The sequence below is a fragment of the Salvelinus alpinus genome, chromosome 33, assembly GCF_045679555.1.
Source record: "Salvelinus alpinus chromosome 33, SLU_Salpinus.1, whole genome shotgun sequence".
NCBI classification, from domain to species: domain Eukaryota; kingdom Metazoa; phylum Chordata; class Actinopteri; order Salmoniformes; family Salmonidae; genus Salvelinus; species Salvelinus alpinus.
The window spans coordinates 28,665,580-28,683,666 of record NC_092118.1 but is presented as its reverse complement, the minus strand read 5'-3'; the positions used below and the strand labels follow the sequence as shown (position 1 = coordinate 28,683,666).

At 43.7% G+C, this 18,087-nt stretch overlaps 2 protein-coding genes across 3 annotated transcripts in view; both read right to left on the bottom strand.

The window, feature by feature from the left end:
• LOC139562757 (talin-2) overlaps positions 1 to 6,801 on the bottom strand; it is a 132,008-nt gene extending 125,207 nt beyond the window's left edge. Inside the window, exon 1 of one of the 2 annotated variants that reach the window (XM_071380751.1) lies at positions 6,675 to 6,801. The gene's annotated coding sequence lies outside the window, so the exon portion shown is untranslated. The remainder of the gene's footprint in view (positions 1 to 6,674) is intronic. The other variant, XM_071380750.1, reaches the window with a different exon arrangement.
• Positions 6,802 to 13,293: 6,492 nt separating this feature from the next.
• Positions 13,294 to 17,195, bottom strand: LOC139562993 (probable ATP-dependent RNA helicase DDX28). The gene is made up of 4 exons (XM_071381216.1): positions 15,837 to 17,195; positions 15,566 to 15,649; positions 14,740 to 14,952; positions 13,294 to 14,510 (listed from the first exon to the last, which is right to left on the bottom strand). The coding sequence occupies exons 1-4, from the start codon at positions 16,950 to 16,952 to the stop codon at positions 14,199 to 14,201; spliced, it is 1,725 nt and encodes a 574-aa protein (XP_071237317.1). The 5' UTR covers positions 16,953 to 17,195; the 3' UTR covers positions 13,294 to 14,198.
• Between the last annotated feature and the right edge of the window lie 892 nt (positions 17,196 to 18,087).

Here is an 18,087-nt window from a genome sequence, read left to right as displayed (position 1 = left end):
AATGCAAACAGGAAGGCCTTCACATTACAACTCAAATGCATGGAGGCAGGTGAGTGGAAGTGGAAGGGACACAGTATGGGAAATGTTGACTGGAATATGAATACCCAATTTCAACCTCCAACCTTTTGGATCCTGTGCATGTCAGAGGTGTAGTATTTTATCAGTTGCTGTTGGCAGGACCGTAGTCCAGCGAGCTGCAGCTGTGAGCCTGTGATACTTGAATGGCGTGTGTTGCCTGTTGCTAATTATAACTGAACATATGAGAATGTGACAGGGTGGGAGAGCACAGGAGTGCACCCACTGAACCGTGGGTTTGGGTCACACGCTCTTAACTGTCTGGGTCCAAACTAGAGGTCGACCGATTATGATTTTACACCGCCAATACCGATACCGATTATTGGAGGACCAAAAAAAGCCAATACCGATTGATCGGACGATTTTTAAAATGTATTTGTAATAATGACAATTACAACAATACTGAATGAACACTTATTTTAACTTAATATAATACATCAATAAAAATCTATTTAGCCTCAAATAAATAATGAAACATGTCCAATTTGGTTTAAATAATGCAAACACAAAGTGTTGGAAAAGAAAGTAAAAGTGCAATATATGCCATGTAAAAAAGCTAACGTTTAAGTTCCTTGGTCAGAACATGAGAACATATGAAAGCTGGTGGTTCTTTTAAACATGAGACTTCAATATTCCAAGGTAAGAGGTTTTAGGTTGTAGTTAATATAGTATTTATAGGACTATTTCTCTCTATACCATTTGTATTTTATATACCTTTGATTATTGGATGTTCTTATAGGCACTTTAGTATTGCCAGTGTAACAGTATAGCTTCCGTCCCTCTCCTCGCCCCTACCTGGGCTCGAACCAGGAACACATCGACAACAGCCACCCTCGAAGCATCGTTACCCATTGCTCCACAAAATCCGCGGCCCTTGCAGTGCAAGGGGAACAACTACTCCAAGTCTCAGAGCGAGTGACGTTTGAAACGCTATTAGCGCGCACCCCGCTAACTAGCTAGCCATTTCACATCGGTTACACCAGCCTAATCTCGGGAGTTGATAGGCTTGAAGTCATAAACAGCTCAATGCTTGAAGCACAGCAAAGTGCTGTTTGAATGAATGCTTACGAGCCTGCTGCTGCCTACCACCGCTCAGTCAGACTGCTCTATCAAATATAAATCATAGACTTAATTATAACATAATAACACACAGAAATAAGAGCCTTTGGCCATTAATATGGTTGAATCCGGAAACTATCATTTCGAAAACAAAACGTTTATTATTTCAGTGAAATACGGAACCGTTCCGTATTTATCTAACGGATGGCATCCCTAAGTCGAAATATTGCTGTTACATTGTACAACCTTCAGTGTTATGTCATAATTACGCAACATTCTGGCAAATTAGTTCGCAACGAGCCAGGCGGCACAAACTGTTGCATATACCCTGACTCTGCGTGCAATGAACGCAAGAGAAGTGACACAATTTCACCTGGTTAATATTGCCTGCTAACCTGGATTTCTTTTAGCTAAATATGCAGATTTAAAAATATATATTTCTATGTATTGATTTTAAGAAAGGCATTGATGTTTATGGTTAGGTACAGTCGTACAACGATTGTGCTTTTTTCGCAAATGCGCTTTTGTTAAATCATCCCCCGTTTGGCGAAGTTGGCTGTCTTTGTTAGGAAGAAATAGTCTTCACACAGTTCGCAACGAGCCAGGCGGCCCAAACTGCTGCATATACCCTGACTCTGTTGCAAGAGAAGTGACACAATTTACCTAGTTAAAATAAATGCATGTTAGCAGGCAATATTAACTAAATATGCAGGTTTAAAAATATATACTTGTGTATTGATTTTAAGAAAGGCATTGATGTTTATGGTTAGGTACACGTTGGAGCAACGACAGTCCTTTTTTGCAAATGCGCACCGCATCGATTATATGCAACGCAGGACACGCTAGATAAACTAGTAATATCAACAACCATGTGTAGTTAACTAGTGATTATGATTGATTGATTGTTTTTTTATAAGATAAGTTTAATGCTAGCTAGCAACTTACCTTAGCTTCTTACTGCATTCGCGTAACAGGCAGGCTCCGTGTGGAGTGCAATGAGAGGCAGGTGGTTAGAGCGTTGGACTAGTTAACTGTAAGGCTGCAAGATTGAATCCCCGAGCTGACAAGGTCAAAATCTGTCGTTCTGTCCCTGAACAAGGCAGTTAACCCACCGTTCCTAGGCCATCATTGAAAATAAGAATGTGTTCTTAACTGACTTGCCTAGTTAAATAAAGGTGTAAAAAATAAAATAAAATAAAAAATTCCGGCCAAATCGGTGTCCAAAATTACCGATTTCCGATTGTTATGAAAACTTGAAATCGGCCCTAATTAATCGGCCATTCCGATTAATCGGTCGACCTCTAGTCCAAACTATGGCAGAGTTACAATTCACTACACTTCTCCCAGAGTGACATTAGCACACTATCTCAGATGGATTTTACAATGGTGGAAACTGCCTTCAGCCAACGATTAAACCAGTCCCATGCTTTTTAATCAATACACTTCTGGAAAAGGGTGGAGAATCAGATTGTATCCTAACTCAGCATTAAGCACAGGCAGGCACAGAAAAGCCCTGGTCTTCAAAGTTCAAAAGGAATCCTGACGAAGTATTGGAATCTCATGATTTGTCTCTTTTGTATAAGGTTACACATAGCTGGGCTGGGTCACACAGATATATTGTTGTTAATGTGCACGAAGACAGCCCTGGGGCTGCATTCCAGACCGTGGCTGCTACTATGGACTGCATTCATATAGTAGCTTACCTTTCATAATCACACCTAAAATGGTTCTTAAGAGTATTAGAGGTTAACTCACCTTTATACCCAAGTGTGTTACCCAGTGGGGTGATACACAACGCATTAATCAAGAGACTGGCTACAACTCAAGTGATCAAATTAAATTATGTAGTCAAATAAAATCAATAGGAGACTAAGGATACACAGTAGTTATCGTTAGGAATAGTTCTCTGCCCCAGCCACTTCCTCTGCTCTGCAGTCTGCACACATCAGCCAAGCCCACAGAGAGCTACTTATCTTCCCCTGCATCTCACCTCCATCCCAGTAGGCCTGGGTCTCACCTCTCCCCCCAGAACGAAGGCACCTGACTGCTGGCCTTAGCAGCAAAGCCCCCTCCTCTCCCCTGGTCCTCCAGACCACCAAGTTGACATTGCACATCCTGCTGTCAGTATGCTGCCTGTCGACAGACTGGTTGACTCCCAAATAGCACTCTATTCCCTACAAAGCTCATCAAACGTAGTGCACTATATGAAGAATAGGGTGCTATTTGGGACGTAGGACAGCCTCCAGCCCTGCTCATTACTTCCTCTCCCTGGGTTGTGATGACAGGCAGCAGAGACCACTCTGAACACAACACAGGCTGGATCAATAAATTAGCCATAACACTCGTGATGAACTCCTCCACAACCGGATGCTATTGGCCTTAGAGGTCTTTATAAGCCATAAACACATTGGCCTGTGGCTTTGAGAGGATCTTATTATCGCCTATAGTTGGAATGTGGCACTATCAGGTTAAGTATGTAAAATACAGAACAATGTATGAACCAGTGGTCAGCACCATGTGGGAAATTACATGGATGCCAATCAAACTGACAGACTGTAACAACAGAATGTGTATTAACGCTTACAATCATATTACCATTAACGCCGTAGAACAGACCCACATACAAATGCTGTCATGTATCCCACCATCACATAGATTCATATTAAACTTCTGATGCTAAAGTGATGTTCATAATTGTTCATAATAAACAATGTGAATATAAATACTGCATTCACGACTCCATTCACAGGAAAATAAGGCAGCTATACTGGTTAGCGTCAAACAGCAGTTTCATAAAGGGCTTGATTGTTATTCTAAATACTGGACAAACAGGCACATTGAAACAGTCAGAATATTTGTCAATCACTGCTGCTTTGATAGAATGTAGCTCAAACTGCGAATAATGTAATGGATGAATACACACGTTTAAAAAGGTCAGAGCAGTTTCTAATACAAGGAGGAAAAGGCTTTTGATTGATGTTTTGTGAATGTCAGATGTGTGTAAGAATGAAAATTATAGAAGTTAATGCTGGTGATAACTGACCTGCAGTGCATACTAAGCATCAATAAGAACGGTTAGATAGTTCTTATCGAGGAATATTTTACAAATTGTCAAGTGGAAAATTAACCAGGGTTGCGTTCAGTAAGACAAAACGGTGGGCAACAGCGGAATTCAACGGAAACGGTACTGTTCGAAAAACATTGTGATTATAGTGCTGTACGAGTTGTGATTTCAGATGGTCACACCCATATTGATCAGGCCACACATATCAAATCTGAGCAAACATACCTCAGACTGTTGATGAACGGTACGCAAAATTTTATGGAAACGTGTCGTTCAGTACAAACCGTCACGCAACCTAGCAAACGTTGATGCAACCTGAATGCTCCCCATGTGTATTCAAATACTTCATTGCTTTTCTATGACAGCGTGGAAGACCAATCCTCTGGGAAAAGCCATGCAGCCCCTCCATCGGCTTCAACAACTAGACCAGGGCCCAGTTTCCCAAAAGCATATTAAGGCTAAGTTAATCATTAGAACCACTGAGCTCAATGGTTCTAACGATGAACTTAGCCTTACGATGCTTTTGGGAAACCGAGCCCAGAGCTGTTAAATTCCGGTCCTGGAGAGCCCTAACGCTACTGCTTTTAGTTTCTACCTGGCAGTTAATAGTTTCTACCTGGCAGTTAATAGTTTCTACCTGGCAGTTAATTGCACTTTCCTGGTGTCCACAGTCTTATTAGAAGATGAGCATGAAAGCCATAAGTGTTTTGGCCCTACAGGATTGGCATTGACCAGCCCTGAACTAGATGAAGAGAAGGGAAGGTGCCAACCCCATGTAGAGTGACATTACCTTAGCCTGGCCGATCAATAGGATCAATGACTCATTTCAGACATAACAAACCAATCCCAGTATGGTAGGTGTCCCAACAGAGCTATCGGTCAGTCTTCTCAAACATTATGTACCCAGAACATCCTCACTAGAAGGCCATGTCTTTTTACTGGCACGCCAAGGACTAAACCAGGGAGTCTTCTGAACCATGTACTTTTTGTCCATAAAACGGCCCCAAAAAACCTAGCTTGCTCAGCAAACATTTCAAACATCCCCGTTTTTCTGCCACTCATAACAGTGTCAACCTTCTGCTTCCCAGCTGAAACCAACAAGTCTACCTCTAGCCGTACTCCAAGATTCTTATAGGCTAAATGACAAGTTTGCCCACCTTTACTAGTGGTCCTTTACAAACAGCAATAAAATAAGAATGTAACAACACTGCACATGCAGTCATTTGAATAATCATTCACCACATGAAAAAAAATAAGGAACATTATTTTTGTAGTATTCTCAAAAGGATCGAATTGTAGTTATACCAAGCAATGGTAGGCTATACTGTGCAAAATGAATGGTCAATTGATGATATTCTGCATTTAATAGGCTACATGATCACAGTGGTACGTCAATGCAAGTCAAGGGGTGTGGCACTACCATGCGCTGCAAGAAGGCACACAGCATCTTTAAATCACAAAGTAAATAGAGTAATTCGTGGAAATTCCACAGCCAACATTGCAAAGCTCACGGGCGTGGAAAACTGCTGCTGAAATACTGGACGAGTGTGGTTGGATTTAAAAATCATTCGCGTGCTTATTCGGCCAGATTCACTATGCAATGAGTGCCTCTGATATGGGGAAACACAGCTTGGCACACTGTGTTGTTTCATATAAAACACATCAAAGCATAGATACTTCAATGGCGTATCATGTATAAACGGAGATAATGCAAAGTTTTAAAAGGTGTATCTAGTCGTGGTACTCACTGATGGTAGCCGCTATCAGGTTATAATATGGCGGCTTCAAATCGCACCCCTCCATGCAGTTACAATTTAATTGCCATGACCCCCCTACGCATGCACAGCCTATATTTCCAACAAGAATGTAGACTATTTGTTACATTGGATATACTCAGTAATGTTGATTAAATTAACAAACGTGTTATTATAAAGTGCTCAATTCGCCACTCTCATTTCACAAACAGAGCGAACCCAAAACACATGGACTTCGACTCCTGCTTCTCTTCTTACCAAACGCAATATATGTGGTCATTTAGCCGAGAAGGTTACATTTGGGTCTAAACTACTGAATTTCCTGTAGTAGTATGAAAATGCAATGACGTTAATGTGAAATTCCTCAACAGCCAACATCCTCTGCAGCCTAATCTCACACCATGAAATGTGATTTTGACCATAAATTCCCGAAAAGTAGGGGACACGCTCTCGAATTCAAATAAGAAACTATATGTACAACAGTTCAGAGTTTACATCCCAGTAAAAACTATGCAGTAAGGATAACTCTGAAACAAGACATACAATCCCATTCATTCGATAGTCAAGCAAGGTTTCTACATCGCCTTGCTCGCTGTTTTGCAACGCACTCCCATCAAATCCCTAATTAAACCAAGCATGGACAGAGAGAATGTCTCATTTCGACGTCTATTCAAGAAACGGACTGGCCATACATAATAAGCCGGCAGAAAATGCTATCCTACCTGCGAATATTCTACTGTTTCATTGCCTGCAGTCAGCCCTTCGTATGCACATATAACCAGAAGTCCTGCTCTATTGAGTAAAAACCCCTCCTCGCTGAGGAAATCTCAAAGTGGGCAAATAGTGAACAGTTTTTTGGTGTTGAAGGGAGGGGAGGTAGCGGGGTGTAGGGGATAGCGCTGGGAAAGCGGAAACACGTCATAAAAGAGGGACCTTAAGGGGCTTTGTAGTCACCTCTGCATTGTAGACAATTATGTCCGTAGCTGTGTTCCATCTACTGTAGTAAAAAGCGCTTTGAAGTCCATTAGAGGATAGGGTCTGAGAGAGACGTCGCCATGGTACCACAAGCAGGGGCATAGTGAAACATAATAAAAGTATATCAGGGCCCAGTATCCGATAGATGGAATTTAGGCTTACGACTGTTTTAACATGCATCTTTCCTACAATGTCCCGAAGATGTAACATGCGTTTCCCAAAACACCACACAGACTTACCACATCATTGCGCACATGTTAGGCTACAAGTCATTAAATATATTGAGACAAATTACAGACAGTAGCCTATAAGTTGCAAAATATAACTCAATTGACTGAACATGAAATGTACAGTACTAGTCAAAAGTTTGGATACACTTACTCATTCAAGGGTTTTTCTTCTACATTGTAGAATAACAGTGAAGACATTATAACTATGAAATAACACATATGGAATCATGTAGTAAAAAAAGTGCTAAACAAATATATTTTAGAATCTTCAAAGAAGCCACCCTTTGCATTGATGACAACTTTGCACACGCTTTGCATTCTCTCAACCAGCTTTATGAGGTGGTCACCTGGAATTGCATTTCAACTAACAGGTGTGCCTTGTAAATTTGTAAACAACAGCTGTTCCGTCGCTGCTGTAACCAGATAGCTAGCTAAGTTATCTTAGTCTAGTTGTTTTCTCAAGGTCCATTTGACCATAGTATTCGCGGATGGGATGGTCCTGGGAAAATGTACTTTTATTGCAAGATTTTCCAAAGAAGCATCGCAGCGGGCTGCATCGCCTGTATGGATAGTAATGTTAGCAGCAGCAGGCGGTGGCGGCGTCAAGATGATGTGTAGCACACAAGTAAGTTGTTTACCAAGTGTGTCCATCTATTCTAGGTAATGTATAGAAATAGGATAGACACCCATCCAATATATAAAAGTTATGACACAAACGTTAGCTTAATCTGCTAAAAGCGACAAGTTAGCTACCTAGCTAAGTCGCATTCCACTCTCGCTCCCCAGGTAGTATTACCATTTCATTTTCATTACATTTTCATTACACTTTCATTACAGTACAACGGTTTGATTTGTTTGATCTTAGCTAGCTACATAGCCGTCTTTGTATCAAAGATAATTGTGTAGTTATTGAGGTTCGCTAGCCAGCTATTTTCGTCGTAACGTAACGTAACGTAGTCAACACTGCTAGCTAGCCAGCTAGCCAGCTAGCCACCGAATAGCAGCACTGCAGAAACGATTACATTACAACGGAACGACTTGATTAGTGTAGTGTTAGCTAGCTACATAGTTGTCTTTGCTATCTTTGTATCTAAGATAATTGTGTAGCTTAGAGTAGTTTAGAGTAATTATTCGGTTAGCTAGCCAGCTATTTTCGTCCGCCGCGCTGCCGTTCTCCTACCTAGTCAACACTGCTAGCTAACACTGCTAGCTAGCCAACTTCTACCGAATAGCAGCACTGTAGAAACTCACATTACAACGGAACGACTTGATTAGCGTAGTGTTAGCTAGCTACATAGTTGTCTTTGCTGTCCTTGTATCCAAGATAATTGTGTAGTTTTTGAGAAATTGTCGAGGTTACCTAGCCAGTTAGAGGTTACCTAGCCAGCTACACTTTCAAACAAAGTCAACAACGCAGCCACTGCTAGCCAGCCTACTTCACCGCCAGCAGTACTATATCATTTTAGTCAATAAGATTTTATTTTATTTTTGCAACGTAAGCTTAACTTTCTGAACATTCGAGACGTGTAGTCCACTTGTCATTCTAATCTCCTTTGCATTAGCGTAGCCTCTTCTGTAGCCTGTCAACTATGTGTCTGTCTATCCCTCTTCTCTCCTCTCTGCACAGACCATACAAACGCTTCACACCGCGTGGCCGCCGCTACCCTAACCTGGTGGTTCCAGCGCGCACGACCCACGTGGAGTTCCAGGTCTCCGGCAGCCTCTGGAACTGCCGATCTGCGGCCAACAAGGCAGAGTTCATCTCAGCCTATGCGTCCCTCCAGTCCCTCGACTTCTTGGCACTGACGGAAACATGGATTACCACTGATAACACTGCTACTCCTACTGCTCTCTCCTCGTCTGCCCACGTGTTCTCGCACACCCCGAGAGCTTCTGGTCAGCGGGGTGGTGGCACTGGGATCCTCATCTCTCCCAAGTGGACATTCTCTCTTTCTCCCCTGACCCATCTGTCTATCGCCTCCTTTGAATTCCATGCTGTCACAGTTACCAGCCCTTTCAAGCTTAACATCCTTATCATTTATCGCCCTCCAGGTTCCCTTGGAGAGTTCATCAATGAGCTTGACGCCCTGATAAGTTCCTTTCCTGAGGATGGCTCACCTCTCACAGTTCTGGGTGACTTTAACCTCCCCACGTCTACCTTTGACTCATTCCTCTCTACCTCCTTCTTTCCACTCCTCTCCTCTTTTGACCTCACCCTCTCACCTTCCCCCCCTACTCACAAGGCAGGCAATACGCTTGACCTCATCTTTACTAGATGCTGTTCTTCCACTAATCTCATTGCAACTCCCCTCCAAGTCTCCGACCACTACCTTGTATCCTTTTCCCTCTCGCTCTCATCCAACACTTCCCACACTGCCCCTACTCGGATGGTATCGCGCCGTCCCAACCTTCGCTCTCTCTCCCCCGCTACTCTCTCCTCTTCCATCCTATCATCTCTTCCCTCTGCTCAAACCTTCTCCAACCTATCTCCTGATTCTGCCTCCTCAACCCTCCTCTCCTCCCTCTCTGCATCCTTTGACTCTCTATGTCCCCTATCCTCCAGGCCGGCTCGGTCCTCCCCTCCTGCTCCGTGGCTCGACGACTCACTGCGAGCTCACAGAACAGGGCTCCGGGCAGCCGAGCGGAAATGGAGGAAAACTCGCCTCCCTGCGGACCTGGCATCCTTTCACTCCCTCCTCTCTACATTCTCCTCTTCTGTCTCTGCTGCTAAAGCCACTTTCTACCACTCTAAATTCCAAGCATCTGCCTCTAACCCTAGGAAGCTCTTTGCCGTCTTCTCCTCCCTCCTGAATCCTCCTCCCCCTCCTCCCCCCTCCTCCCTCTCTGCGGATGACTTCGTCAACCATTTTGAAAAGAAGGTCGACGACATCCGATCCTCGTTTGCTAAGTCAAACGACACCGCTGGTTCTGCTCACACTGCCCTACCCTGTGCTTTGACCTCTTTCTCCCCTCTCTCTCCAGATGAAATCTCGCGTCTTGTGACGGCCGGCCGCCCAACAACCTGCCCGCTTGACCCTATCCCCTCCTCTCTTCTCCAGACCATTTCCGGAGACCTTCTCCCTTACCTCACCTCGCTCATCAACTCATCCTTGACCGCTGGCTACGTCCCTTCCGTCTTCAAGAGAGCGAGAGTTGCACCCCTTCTGAAAAATCCTACACTCGATCCCTCCGATGTCAACAACTACAGACCAGTATCCCTTCTTTCTTTTCTCTCCAAAACTCTTGAACGTGCCGTCCTTGGCCAGCTCTCTTGCTATCTCTCTCAGAATGACCTTCTTGATCCAAATCAGTCAGGTTTCAAGACTAGTCATTCAACTGAGACTGCTCTTCTCTGTGTCACGGAGGCGCTCCGCACTGCTAAAGCTAACTCTCTCTCCTCTGCTCTCATCCTTCTAGACCTATCGGCTGCCTTTGATACTGTGAACCATCAGATCCTCCTCTCCACCCTCTCCGAGCTGGGCATCTCCGGCGCGGCCCACGCTTGGATTGCGTCCTACCTGACAGGTCGCTCCTACCAGGTGGCGTGGCGAGAATCTGTCTCCGCACCACGTGCTCTCACCACTGGTGTCCCCCAGGGCTCTGTTCTAGGCCCTCTCCTATTCTCGCTATACACCAAGTCACTTGGCTCTGTCATATCCTCACATGGTCTCTCCTATCATTGCTATGCAGACGACACACAATTAATCTTCTCCTTTCCCCCCTCTGATAACCAGGGGGCGAATCGCATCTCTGCATGTCTGGCAGACATATCAGTGTGGATGACGGATCACCACCTCAAGCTGAACCTCGGCAAGACGGAGCTGCTATTCCTCCCGGGGAAGGACTGCCCGTTCCATGATCTCGCCATCACGGTTGACAACTCCATTGTGTCCTCCTCCCAGAGTGCTAAGAACCTTGGCGTGATCCTGGACAACACCCTGTCGTTCTCAACTCACATCAAGGCGGTGACCCGTTACTGTAGGTTCATGCTCTACAACATTCGCAGAGTACGACCCTGCCTCACACAGGAAGCAGCGCAGGTCCTAATCCAGGCACTTGTCATCTCCCGTCTGGACTACTGCAACTCGCTGTTGGCTGGGCTCCCTGCCTGTGCTATTAAACCCCTACAACTCATCCAGAACGCCGCAGCCCGTCTGGTGTTCAACCTTCCCAAGTTCTCTCACGTCACCCCGCTCCTCCGCTCTCTCCACTGGCTTCCAGTTGAAGCTCGCATCCGCTACAAGACCATGGTGCTTGCCTACGGAGCTGTGAGGGGAACGGCACCTCCGTACCTTCAGGCTCTGATCAGGCCCTACACCCAAACAAGGGCACTGCGTTCATCCACCTCTGGCCTGCTCGCCTCCCTACCTCTGAGGAAGTACAGTTCCCGCTCAGCCCAGTCAAAACTGTTCGCTGCTCTGGCACCCCAATGGTGGAACAAACTCCCTCACGACGCCAGGTCAGCGGAGTCAATCACCACCTTCCGGAGACACCTGAAACCCCACCTCTTTAAGGAATACCTAGGATAGGATAAAGTAATCCTTCTAACCCCCCCCTCCCCCTTAAAAGAGTTAGATGCACTATTGTAAAGTGGCTGTTCCACTGGATATCATAAGGTGAATGCACCAATTTGTAAGTCGCTCTGGATAAGAGCGTCTGCTAAATGACTTAAATGTAATGTAAATGTAAAAGTTAATGTGTGGAATTTATTTTTATTTGAAGCATCATTTTATACGACGCTTGTTTGTATCAATTGCAAAGACATCGGCAAGTTTGTATTTGTAGTCAACTTTGTTCTGCAGAGAGATAGGGATGAACCATGTGATTCTATGTTTAGTGAAGATTTTCTGTGTATAAAGTGACGCGGTAGGCCAAAAAAGCATCTAACAACGCACTTAGCCCCCCCAGTCTACTATAGAGGAGGAACGCTGTGGAGCCAAACTTGGCCCTTGTTTTCAGGGCAGCGTGTAGTAGAGGAAAGAACTTGACATTCGTTGTCAGGGCAGAGGAATGTGAAATTAAGACAAACCCGTAAGGTGGTGTTAACCCACAGAGTGAGCTGCAGACAGAAGTATAAGCACAACAACATTCCAGGGATTCTGATGTGAACACCCTGGAACACCTACACTCAGTTCAGACCGCCTGCTGCTAATCTTTACCCTTAGTTCTCATGTTAGGCTTTGCTTTGTCCAAATGTTTTATTTTATTTACTATACTAAATGATCTTTCAGTATAAGGAAGTGCATTGATAAGCACATTGTAATTACTAATGGAGTACAAGACTGCTCCTAATATAGTAATAAAATCATATATGCTGAACAAAAATATACACGCAACATGCAACAATTTCAACGATTTTACTGAGTTACAGTTCATAATGAAATAAAGTCAATTGAAATAAATAAATTAGGCCATAATCTATGGATTTCACGACTGGGCAGGGGCGCTGCCATGGGTGGGCCTGGGAGGGCATAGGCCCACCAACTGGGGAGCCAGGACCAGCCAAACAGAATGACTTTTTCCCCACAAAAGGGATTTATTACAGACAGAAATACTCCTGTTTCACCAGCTGTCCGATTAGCTGGTCTCAGACGATCCCGCAGATGAAGCTGGATGTGGAGGTCCTGGGCTGGCGTGATTACATGTGGTCTGCGGTTGTGAGGCCGGTTGGACGTATAGCCAAATTCTCTAAAATTACGTTGGAGGCGGCTTATGGTAAAGAAATTAACATTCAACTTTCTGGCAACAGCTCTGATGGACATTCCTGCAGTCAGCATGCCAATTGCATGCTCCCTCAACACTTCTGGCATTGTGTTGTGTGAAAAAACAGCACATTTTAGAGTGGCCTTTTACTGTCCCCAGCAAACAAATTTGTGCACAATTTTTTTTGTGTATATGGAACATTTAATTTCAGATCATGAAACATGGGACAAACACTTTACATGTTGCATTTATATTTTTGTTCAGTGTAGTAATACTGTAAGAACTCCTAAAAATCTCAAGTCTCAGTCTGGATGTGTACAGCACAATGATGTCTACAGGTATATGTTTATGGTACAGCAACCTAGTGATGTTATATTTGGTGCAATTAAAGCAAACTCAATAAGTGAGAAAATATAGAGGCATATTTAGAAACCAGATTTCACAGAGATTTATTTTCACTCCGACACATTTTCATGTTCAAACATCTTGCTTCCTCTAAAACAAGTAACTGCAGGCATCAATGGGATAGACTTCAAGGCTAGGGCCTGAATTCAACTTGACTGTAGATTAATGGAAATTTCTACATATGGAGGTTTTAATGTCGTGCTTCTGTATTACACACAAAAAAGCAGAAACAGAGTGAAGACCACTTTCCAAAACGTAATATGCTAATGTGAGTCTACCTGTGGTTAGTGAGAAGAGATTAGCACCATTGTCTCAGTGGTACCCTACCAGATACATGAAAGGTTATATGAGTTACTCTTTCTTTTAAGGAAATTATTTTCATTTCTGGAAGGAAAAGTAAAATCCATACTTGTTCTAAATGTTTTTTAGATTCTTTAACCTATGTTTTACCAAAACAAGATAGTATGGCTGAGTTAAATTCCATAAACGAAGGGCTTGCCGCATGTGGATGAACATTAAAATAAGGCTATATTCGGCCATAGCCCTTCTCTGGTTATTGTATGACTGCTGTGACAGGTCAAATAAAGTAAATACTGCCACCCAGTGGTTACCCGTGAAATGTGCAAACATGTGCCGCACACCTGCTGCTTGTAAGAGGGCATGATTTTTGTACATTACCAAAGACACTTCCTCTTTGGAATGACATGCGGTAACCATCTGGGTTAAAAAGAGAAGTCAGATCATAGTTCCAGTCTCAAACATGATATAGCTTCTAAAAAGGTCAAATTAAAAAACAACCATGCCTGTGTTGGAGACAAAGGATTCAGTCTCACACAGCTGGTTTGGGCTATCATGGATACAATCGTTTTACTGAACAAATTAATCAAGCAAGTTAGTTCTGCTTTGGTAATATCCTTATTTGTGGCAGACCCACTAGTAGGGCAACCCCTCTTCCTCCTCCTCTTCGGCTGCTTTGGGCTCAGGCTTCCTGATGGAGGACTCCATCCCAGGCAGACTTGTCCTCCTCCGGGCAGCCGTCTCAATCTTCTGCACCAGCTCCACGTCCCAGGGGTGGGTGACGAAGCTGAGCACCTCCCCATCCTCCATACTCCCTACCCGGCCCACCCGCCCCGCCCGGTGGATGTAGTCCGTGTGGGATTCTGGGAAGTCGTAGTTGACCACCAGACAGACCCTCTGGGTGTCCAGTCCTCGGGAAGCGATGTCGGTACAGATCAGCACGTCCACCTATAGGGACAGAATGTGAAACGTAGCCTATAACGTGTCTGTTATTAATTACATGTTAGCTATGTGTTTTGTTATGATCTGTGGTCAATGTGTTATTTTTACTGGGTGTCTTCTTAAAGTGTTTCTTTATTGTGTGAGATGGAGCTTGTCACACAATATGGACATAGATATTGTCACATGGAATTTGAAACTGCATAAGCAGACAAAGTATTTTCTCATCTCATATCACCTGTCCCTTCTGGAAGGAGTGGAAGATTCCAGCCCGGAGGGAGGCAGGCATCTCCCCCTGCAGTCGGACGTGTCTCAGCCCCATGTCCTCCAGGGAGTAGCCCAGCCAGTTGACTGTAGAAGCCCGGTTACAGAACACCAACACCCCAGCCTTGTCCTGCTCTACTGCCTTCAGGGCCTGGTGGAGCTCCAGAAGCTTGTCAGCTCCCCTCACCTTAACATTTAATAATATATATTTGTTATATATAGTATACTATAAATTATATTCTATCGTTTATAATTTAATAATTTAATACTATAAATTACTATATAATTTATAGTATACTAATGTCATTCATAGTATTCTGTCAAACAATAAAATAAAATAAAAGTTAGATCGCAGGATTTACTATGATGAATCGCGATTAAATTCAGAATCTGCTCAATTTGAATAGATTTTTAGACAAAAAGCATTATGGAATATTGACGTCTTGATTTTGTCCAAAGTAACGGTAAGCAAAATCTGATAAATTGATGAACTCTTTCTTTAACCTCAATGTCAACTTGATTTGACATCACATTGTTGTTTTTAGCCGTAGAGATGATGTATTTTTAATGCCTTCAGACAATGTGAATAATCACGATTAAAAAAAAATGTATGCACTAAAATTACAAGAAGTTAACTCCAGTTAAATGATTAACTTTGACAGCTCTACTATAAATACCTAAGTACTAGTATATGGTTTTTATATAGGACCCAAAGACACTTTACAATATTGAAGAACACCAAAGAAACTAAATAACACTAATACCAAACCAATGAAAACAAGAAAAAAAGTGGGGAATACCTTCAGGAAGGTCTGTTTTACATGTGGCATGAGGAAGTGAAGATTCTTGCTCTTGATGGTCACCATGCTGCCCAGGTCCGTCACCTATAAGAACAAGTCAGTCTCATTTTAATGTGCCTTTTCCATGGGTCTCAACACATTTTACATAATGAGGCAGGAATATGCACTACTTTTGACCAGAGTCCTATGTGGTAGTGCACTATAGTATAGGTGGTAGGGTGTATAGGGAGTTTGGGACGCAACCAATGTAGGAAAAAGTAATGATAATGACCTGGCTGAGAACCTCTCCGACCCCACCGGGGAACGTGGCCCCCACCACCACCAGCTGGGCCTTGCGGGTGGGGCCGGGGCCCCGGGTCTCTGAGGGGTCACAGGCCACGCGGGTCTGGGCCAGGATGCTCTCCAGCATGCCAGAGAAGCTGGGATCAAACATGGTGTCTGCCTCGTCCACCACCATGAAGCTCAGCTCCCCCAGGTCTAGGTAGCGTCTCCGCAGGGCCTTGACGAGGGCACCAGGTGTGGCCACCAACACATCCGGGGGACCCTTGGTGAAGGCCAGCTTGATGTTGCCCACACCTCTCCCACCTCCCACTGTCTTCACCATAAGCCCAAATGGGCCACACAGTCTCCTAGCCACAGCTGAGACCTGGTCAGCAAGTTCTCTAGAGGGGACAATGATAACAGAGCGAATCCTGGGTGTGGTCTCTATAGACTCGGAATCTGCTGCTTTCTCAGCCTGTAGTTTGTGAATGACAGGCAACAGGTAGCTCAGGGTTTTGCCGCTGCCCGTCTCAGCTGCGCACAGGATGTTGTAGCCTTTCAGGAGCTTGGGGATGGTTTGTAGTTGAACGGTCGTAGGGCGAGTTATGTTGTCCTTGCCCAAAGCCTCCACTAAGTCTGGGCAGAGGTGAAGGTTGTGAAATGTAATAGGTTTACTCTTCTCTTTGAGTTTGTCACCCTCCTCATCCTGGATTTCAGTGACAAAGGGTGGAGTGCGCTGAGTGTTGTTAACCGTGAAGTAGTCACCAAATGATTTGTTGTATTTCCATCCTTTGGAGGAGAGATGGGGCTGCTCAAATTTCCCAAGTGTGTAGCCTGCGGACTGATTCAGTTCTGGGTTCTTGCTTTTGATTAGGAGCTTGCCAGCCTTGATGGTGTTGACTTTGTTCTTGCCTCTCACCTGCTTCACATTTTCTACCTGCTCCTGCATGTGTCTGGGAATACGAATGACCACAGGCTGTGCTGTGGTTGACATGGGATGGGCACCACAGGCTGAACTGATTGTAGCATGACTACATGCTAGTGCTCTGAAATGACCCGAGGACGAGTAGTTGTGTTTTGATATCAACGTAAACAACACTGAGTAGCCGACCTTCACAGACTGCATTACGATGGTAAGTTAGATAGCTTACTAGCTAGCTAACGTTAGGTAGGAGGAATCAGCTGGTGCACGTCTTCACAAATAGACAATACCGTTTCTGTTGTATTTCATTATAGTGTATAATTTATCAAATGCTTCCGAGAACAAGATATATTTGATTATATACGTTTTTACCGGACTGTATTTTCCGTTCAATTTCAAACATTTAATTGCACATGCATCGGTGGCGAATAATGATGACGTTGATCTGTCGCAAGAGATGACGCTTTCCTTATTGAATAGAACGGGTAGCCCAGATAGAAATCTTATATATAGAATGGACATTTCAACAAAAACAAAAATTGCTCTCCAGTTGTTGTTTTTATGACATTTTGCTGTTTAGAAAGTATGTTAGATGTAATGTACATTATGGAACGTTTTTAATAGTACGTGTCGGCTACCTGTGTAGTACTCGAATGGAACAGGGTAAAATATGTGGGCCAACTTCCATCCACAGTGGAATCAGTCTTATATTTCTGTGTTGTGTTAATGTATTATTGTATTTGAGTACAACTTGAGTTTGGCTGTGTGGATTGGAGACAGCCAGCCAAGTCATTATTGTGTTTCAATACTGGGTTAATTGTTAAATTAAATTATGCATGTATCTGTCTTACGACCATTTTGATATTGATCCTTACTAGTATGGTTCAACTTTGCTGTGTATGTATGTATGGTAGACTAGTTTGATGTGCTTCGATCTGTGCTCTGCCATGATGATACATGTACTAAATCATTATTGTAGACTATTGTACTGAAGAGCCACTGACAACCTGTGGACCTTTTTTGGCATTCTAAATCGCCGGCCCATACCTGTTTGAACTATTTTATAATAATTTATATTAAAATCGATATTTTGCGATAACCTTATGGTGACTTCCAGGACCAGTGCCCATTCAGGTCTTCTTTGACACTGCTGACCTAAAAGAATATACTTCATAAAATAGAATAGACTTGTACATTTATACACTAAAAAACAATCAAGAAAGTCATACATTTATTGAACTTCTCTCCACCCTAGATCAAAGCCAATGTGATGGTACAACCCACATGATGAGCTCATAGCTCTATTCACCCTGGACCTGATGATGAGGATTGCCTCTGA

Coding starts and splice junctions, on each gene's coding strand:
- LOC139562993 (XM_071381216.1), bottom strand. CDS start 16,952: ATGCAGTCTGTGAAGGTCGGCTACTCAGTGTTGTTTACGTTGATATCA. Junction 15,650..15,836: donor TCGGAGAGGTTCTCAGCCAG/GTCATTATCATT, acceptor TTGTTCTTATAG/GTGACGGACCTGGGCAGCAT. Junction 14,953..15,565: donor TAAAACAGACCTTCCTGAAG/GTATTCCCCACT, acceptor TTAAATGTTAAG/GTGAGGGGAGCTGACAAGCT.